The sequence below is a fragment of the Pygoscelis adeliae genome, unplaced genomic scaffold (genome assembly GCF_000699105.1).
Source record: "Pygoscelis adeliae isolate BGI_AS28 unplaced genomic scaffold, ASM69910v1 Scaffold34, whole genome shotgun sequence".
In the NCBI taxonomy this organism is placed as follows: Eukaryota; Metazoa; Chordata; class Aves; order Sphenisciformes; family Spheniscidae; genus Pygoscelis; species Pygoscelis adeliae.
This window is the reverse complement of record NW_008824658.1, coordinates 861,523-867,906: the sequence shown is the minus strand read 5'-3', so window position 1 is coordinate 867,906 and position 6,384 is coordinate 861,523. Positions and strand designations below refer to the sequence as shown.

At 45.8% G+C, this 6,384-nt stretch overlaps 1 protein-coding gene across 5 annotated transcripts in view; it reads left to right on the top strand.

Annotated features, from left to right (window-relative positions):
• GRIA1 (glutamate receptor, ionotropic, AMPA 1) overlaps positions 1–1,483 on the top strand; it is a 132,474-nt gene extending 130,991 nt beyond the window's left edge. For 4 of the 5 annotated variants that reach the window (XM_009322620.1, XM_009322622.1, XM_009322624.1 and 1 more), the window contains one exon: positions 1,035–1,223. In XM_009322620.1, the coding sequence (XP_009320895.1) occupies positions 1,035–1,223 (189 nt within the window). Of the gene's footprint in view, positions 1–1,034 lie in introns of all 5 variants that reach the window. The other variant, XM_009322621.1, reaches the window with a different exon arrangement.
• The last annotated feature ends 4,901 nt before the right edge of the window (positions 1,484–6,384 follow it).

The window sequence follows — 6,384 nt, the reverse complement described above, 5'->3', positions numbered from 1 at the left end:
CTTCAGGACATTCTGCCCTGGTATTGGCTTCCCTGTGTTGCTAGAAATGACCCACTAATTCTCGTCAGTGTTAGCCTGCAGTGCTCTTGCCATGTTAAAACCAGCCACTATGGGAAGGAATCGTGGCTCTCAAAGTTAACATGTTCTAAGCTTGTCCCTTCGGCTGGCTCCCGCCATCAGTGGCCACCCCACAAGGCCATTCAGCAGAACCCAGGCAAGTGCCCAGAAAGACAGGTCAGATCCCGCTCTAAACCCAACCTCTGCTCAGCAAGCCCCTACAGACCCCCTGGGCGGGGTGCAGATCCCGCCAGCACAGGAGGCTGCTCCATGCCTGGCGAGGCACTAAGTTGACTGTTTCTGAATAGCTGTTCTGGATTTATCTGTTCTGGATAATTCTTCACCTGGATATCCCAATCCAGAAAGGATGATGGTGCCCTTAGAGATAACTTAAATGCAAAGAAACCAAATGAACTTCCTCTCTTAGTTTAATTGTTCTAAACAGGTGGTTTCCTTAGATCTCTGAAAGCAAACGTTTTGGATGGTATCTGGAACAGGAAGATAAGATTTGGGTTCCTGAATTAGGTTTGCATTTCCTGGTTACCTCAGTCGTCGCTGTAGACAAAAACATAGGCACATACTCAACTTCTCACATGAGGAGAGTTAAACATATGCTTGCAGTGAGTCAGAGTCCACCATACATAACAGTACTGGAGTAGTAATAGCATATCTATGGGGGAAGTGTGTATAATACCTCTGCTCAGATCCAGGATGACTGTTCTTATGTTGTAGAGTTTGAATAGTTTTTCCATATGGCACATATGCTTTATACCCCAAAATACTGCTGAAACATTTAATTTTGAATGTAGAAAAGGTGCGAATTAACAGAGCAGATGCAGTAGGGACATGGAGAAAGTGAGAGCCTGAATGGAGACAAGGAGGGAGAGAACAGTGACAGAAAGACAACACTGTTTTATATTGTAATTTCTCCAACATTGCTAAGGACAGGGGGAGACCCCCCCGTCCTTCCTAAAAAGGGTTTTTGTTTAATCCCACAGCAATCAATCAACGAAGCCATACGGACATCAACCCTTCCCAGGCCGGCTGCAGCAGGAGGCAGCGGAGAAAACGGACGTGTGGTCAGCCACGATTTCCCCAAATCCATGCAGACGATCCCGTGCATGAGCCACAGCACCGGCATGTCCCTGGGAGCTACGGGATTATAATTGGCCTTTTGACCCATTGCCTGGGTGAGAGCAGGGGCAGCCCAACTCCACCCCCTCCAGAGCCAAAAACAAACCCAACACCAACAAGACAAACAACGATGACAGAAGGGACAATTGGATGGATCTTCTCGAGGAAATCAAACCTATTTCCCTTTTTATTTGCAAACAGATCCACTGGCAGGAGAACAGAAACAGGTCTGTACTGCAATAAGGAGAGTGTAACGGGATTTAACAGACTCGTGAACCGTCCCTGATCAAAGAACCACTGGAACACTAATGAGGACTATGCCATTCTGTTTTAACTTGGTTGTTAATAAGTCTTAGTGTGTGCAATATATATATTTTTTCTTACTAATTCCTGTGGTGTCAGGGTAACATCAGCCCTTTCCCCCTTCCCTGCTCAGTCCTTCAATCTGGTTTAGTTTGGTATGCAAACCATAATGTCTGAGCTACTAACAGCAAAAAAGAAAATCCAATAAATGGCAAGCTGAACTCCCTGCAGGGTGTCAGCATTGACCCCTTTTGCCCATCGTGATTCTGCCTTCCGTTGTTCTGTTGTGAACTCGGGCTGTGGAGTTATTGCAATGAGGCAGACAAAGGTGCGAACGGCTCTCCCTGCAACAGGAAGGACATGATGTGAGAAAGAACCTGAACAAAAACATCAGGCTGTTTTACAGGGGCAAAGTCATGAGTGAGTTTAGAAACCCCAGGTAACCTGAGGACAAAGTGATAATTCTTCCAGAGATGATAAGTGGTGGTTCAAGAGAAGAATCATGTGCCCGGAGTGGAGAGCATCATGTGTGGCAGACTAGAGCAGATGGTTGGTCTAAGATCATGGTCGGCTGCTGTTTATGGAAGAGAGAAAGTAAATGCTGCATTCCCCTCACATGCAACTCTCCTGCCTAGGTTATTGGGGGCTAATAAGCAATTGTGAACCATTTCTTCATTGCTTAGCTTCTGTGTGTGCTCCCTTTTTGGTGGTCACATAAGGGAACCACCTTGAGCCAGGAATAGATGATCTCAAGACATCCAGTTCTAAATGGCTGCCTATTAACCAGTAAAACATGCTAGAAGTCATGGGGCTGCAATGGGACTATCCCTGCCTTTTTGCTCTGAAATCCCTTTACGGCCATTTTTCTAATTAAGAGGGACATTTTGTAGATAGTTGGCCAGAATGGCTTCCTGGAAGGAATTGCTGAAGCAAACCAAGGAGGAGACCCTACAAGAGCTTCTATTCAAGCGTCCATGACATTCGACAGCATCAGGACTGGTCAACCTCAGCGTTCCCGTCAAGTTGTGGCCTGTCTGGGTACAAAGCCAAAAGTAGCAGATTCCTCATGTATCCTTAGGGAGGGGGAAGGATCCACAAGCCAGGCGAGCCGGTTGCTGACCCCAAACTGGGTATTGCAGAAACCCGCGCTGCCAGACAGGCAGCTGGGAATCCAACCACAGGCGCGGAGATCAAAGGGGCAAGGATGGTTTTCCAGAACCGCACAAAAGGTTCGTTCTGTGAATCACTGGCATGGACAGACAAATGCTTCCCACCCTGGTGGGCCTGAGACACCTCCCCAGAAGTGAAGGATTCCCAGGGGAGCATCTGGAGAGAGACAAGATCTGTGGGGCAGGGACCACAGTGAACCCACTTAGCCTTGTCCCATCTCACAGGTCCATCACTGATGGCAAATAAAGTTCAAAGCTTCTCACAGGACCCAGCAAATATCTCTCTGGGGACTGAGCTGCTATTGGAGTGTTCTGAGCTGCTTTTTCTCATTTTATTTCTTTTTTTCTTTTTTTTTTTCTGCAACGTAGCAAGAGAGGAGCAGGAAAAGAAGGGAGGCAGGTGAAGAGAAAGCAATGCAGGCAAATGACTGGCACAGGTCTATGAGGAGGATCTGTCTATGCAGCTGTCCATAAGTACAGCTGGAAGCTGCCTGAATACCAGTTTCCATTAGTGTATGAATGTGCAGAGCAATACGTTTACCACCTTTAACACCAGCCTGGTCTGAAGTATCTGTTCCATTTACCCACTTGTCATGCAACACTTTGGAGACCAGCAAGTCAGAGTCAAGGTCCTAAGCTCGGGCACAGCATGTCTTGTGCCAATATGTTTTCCTCTCTCCACCACTGGAAACCCTTGTGATTTTCATCTCTCATCGCCAAACATGAACTCTGTTATCAGCCACTCCAAACACCTCTTCAGGTCACTTTGTGTTGGTTATCATTTTTAATCCACTTTTCTTAATTTTAACTTCAGTTCTGTGTAAGTGCTAGCACAGTGGACGCATCCCACAAGCTAGCCTGTTTCCATGCCCTTGGATGCATCTCCTGACCCAGCTCTTACCACATCCCGGACCTTGCCACGGCAGTGCACCACCAGGCGCTGTCATGAGAGCAGGCTGCTGAGACCCATCGGTGCCCCATCCTCCTCCAAAGACAGGACCACGTGGCAGCAGGTCGCGGGAAGCCCAACCGGGCAGTTAGATGGTCTCCTGAGAAACAGCGCATCTGTGCTCGGACTGGCCACCTGTGACGTGAAGATGTGAGATGCAGTTTTCAAAGGCTTTTGATCAGTGGAGGAGTTGTTAAAAAAAAAAGAAAGATTAATAGGACAAAAGCGTGGAAAATGTTAACTTGTAATATGTATTTTTACTACACTTTTCTTAAAAATAGAGTAATGGTAAAACTCTTAAAGACATTGACATTTTTTCTCAACAGGAATCCATATTTAACAGTTTTGGCTTTCATTAAATTTTGCTCTTTGGTACCTGGATCTTTTATTTAACAGCTATATTTGTTTTAACTCTCTCTTGTTTTTTTCTTTCTTTTTTGTTTCTTTTGGCACTACTGCAAAGGATTTTGCTTTATCGAACGCAACAGTGTTTTTCGTTTCACATTCTCTTTTTTTCAAACAACATTTTTATTGGTAATTATTATTTACACAAAAATGAAACTATCAGCTGGAATTTTAGCACCAAGGATCCATGATCCATTTTTCATACCTGTCCATGCCATTTTGTGCCAGTGCTGGATGTGTGGAAATGAAAATGATGTTACCCCTCAGGCAATATTGCCCAACCTGAATCAAATGAGATTTCCTTGATTATTGCTGTGTCTGACTTGTGAACAGCAGCCAAATAAACTGCTTCAGGTTGAAATTGGGAATCTATCTAATATTTACCCAAGAGTCAGGAAACTAAACATTCATTGGGTTCAAAGTTAATGATTTTGCTTCATTTGGAGTTTTGTGGGGTTATTTTTTGAGGAGGGCTATTAAATGATTTTAGCTTGTTTTTACAGAAAGAGAAGACATGGTCAGCTCAGAGATAATTCAGAACCAGCACTGGTCCAAAAATCCTCACCAGGATCAGCTTGCCTAGGAGCTCCCATGCTGTTTCAGAGGCTTGGACATTTAAGATGTTTCTCACTCAGTTTTCACACAATTAACCTGCTAAATTCCTTATCCAAAAGTCTGCTGAAAGAGGAAAGAGAGTAGGATTTAAAGGGCCTTGGACATTTATGCAGATCCCGACAGCTGCTGGGGTTAACTATAATGACTAATGTCGTGCTCTTGAGTAGCACTTGTTGTCACAGATCTGGAAGGATTTCCCTTCCCCGTATCATCATTCCAATTTATCGGCTGGGGAAGCTGAGACTCAAAAGTGCCTTGGACCAGGCATCCCAGCTCACCCCACAGGGCCATGGTTATAGATTCAAGGTCTCCAACATTCACAAGGGGGTTTTTTACCTGCTGGTAAGTTTTAAAGATAGAGTCAGCAAGGGGCAGAATTAATACATTTTGAAAGGGGCTGTGAACCCTCAGGCTTCGAAGCACAAAGAGACTCCCAATCAGTAAGACCTGAAGGAGAGGTTATCCATGGGCAGGCTATGCTGGATCAGCCCATTTTGGTCTTCCACAATTGCTTAGGCATCCAGTACTGTACTATGGGCTTGGATCCTGTCTCAAAACGCTCTTCTTGCTCAGTGGTTCACTCCTGGTTCCCAGTGAGGATGCAGATATGCACAAGAAATGTTCCTTTATATCTTGGCATAAATAGGACAAAATTCCCTCCTAGTGGCAAAAACAAATATTCCTTGTAAGAAAGTCTCCAGCAAGAATCCAAAACCATTTCAGCAGTTGTTGAAGCAAAAAACCACTGAACCTTGAAATGCAGCAGGTGAGGAACAGATGCATCACCCAGTCCATCCCTTTGCTATGGGATGATAACCTTGGCATCAGGACACAAAGCTGGGATGCTCCAAAAAGATTTGGCTGGACTTGTGTGTCCATGTGCCTACCTGCCATCAAATGCAAGGAGAACTTACTCATCTAAGCTCTGTGAAGGGACGGGGGAGGAGCACATCAACGTTTGCTGTAACCCAGTGGGTACCACTAACCTGTTCAGGTCCAGCAACGCAACCACATATCTCCATCAAAAGTTTTGGGAGACATGGGGAAGTTTTCACTGTGAACACAGGCTTGTGCTCAGTTTTCAGTGACATGGTCAGTCACCCAAGTCTCACACATGGCTCTGGGTCCCCAGGAGAACATTTTTGTGCACGTTTCTAACTAACATGTTGGTCCACCATGGAGGCACATGTCAGAGCTTAGATGACCCATCACAGTGGTGTGTGGTAGCCTTAGGACACTGCTGGTACTCTTCACTGCCATGGCATGAGAAATAACAGCACAGATTGGAGCTTGGCTAGTGGAGATTGCTCTGAAACACCACCTTCGAGACTGGAGGAGATGGGTTCAGGCCCTTCCCACCAGCAAAGGTACCAGATTAACCCCAAATACCTTTTAGAGACCTGTGTGGCCTGTTCTCTGATAGCTTTTGTAGCTGCTGACCTCTCTTAAACACAGATTCCCCAGTTGCCTTCGTGTTACCTCTGGGCACAAATCAATTTGTCAGCCACCAGTGTTGGTTTTGTGTCTTGGCAGCCCACTGCTGGCTGAAGCCCCCATGCTTGCCTCTCTGCTACCCAGTTAATTAATTAATTAACAGAAATACAGGGATGTCACTGTGCCATGCACAGCTGCCCACCAGCCTGCAGAAGGGCAGGGCTTTTGGGGCAAAATCCACGTGCAAACCCTAACTCAAAAGATGCCAGACAGTGCAGACAAAACTGCTTGGGCTCCATGTTGCTCCAGCTCCATTAC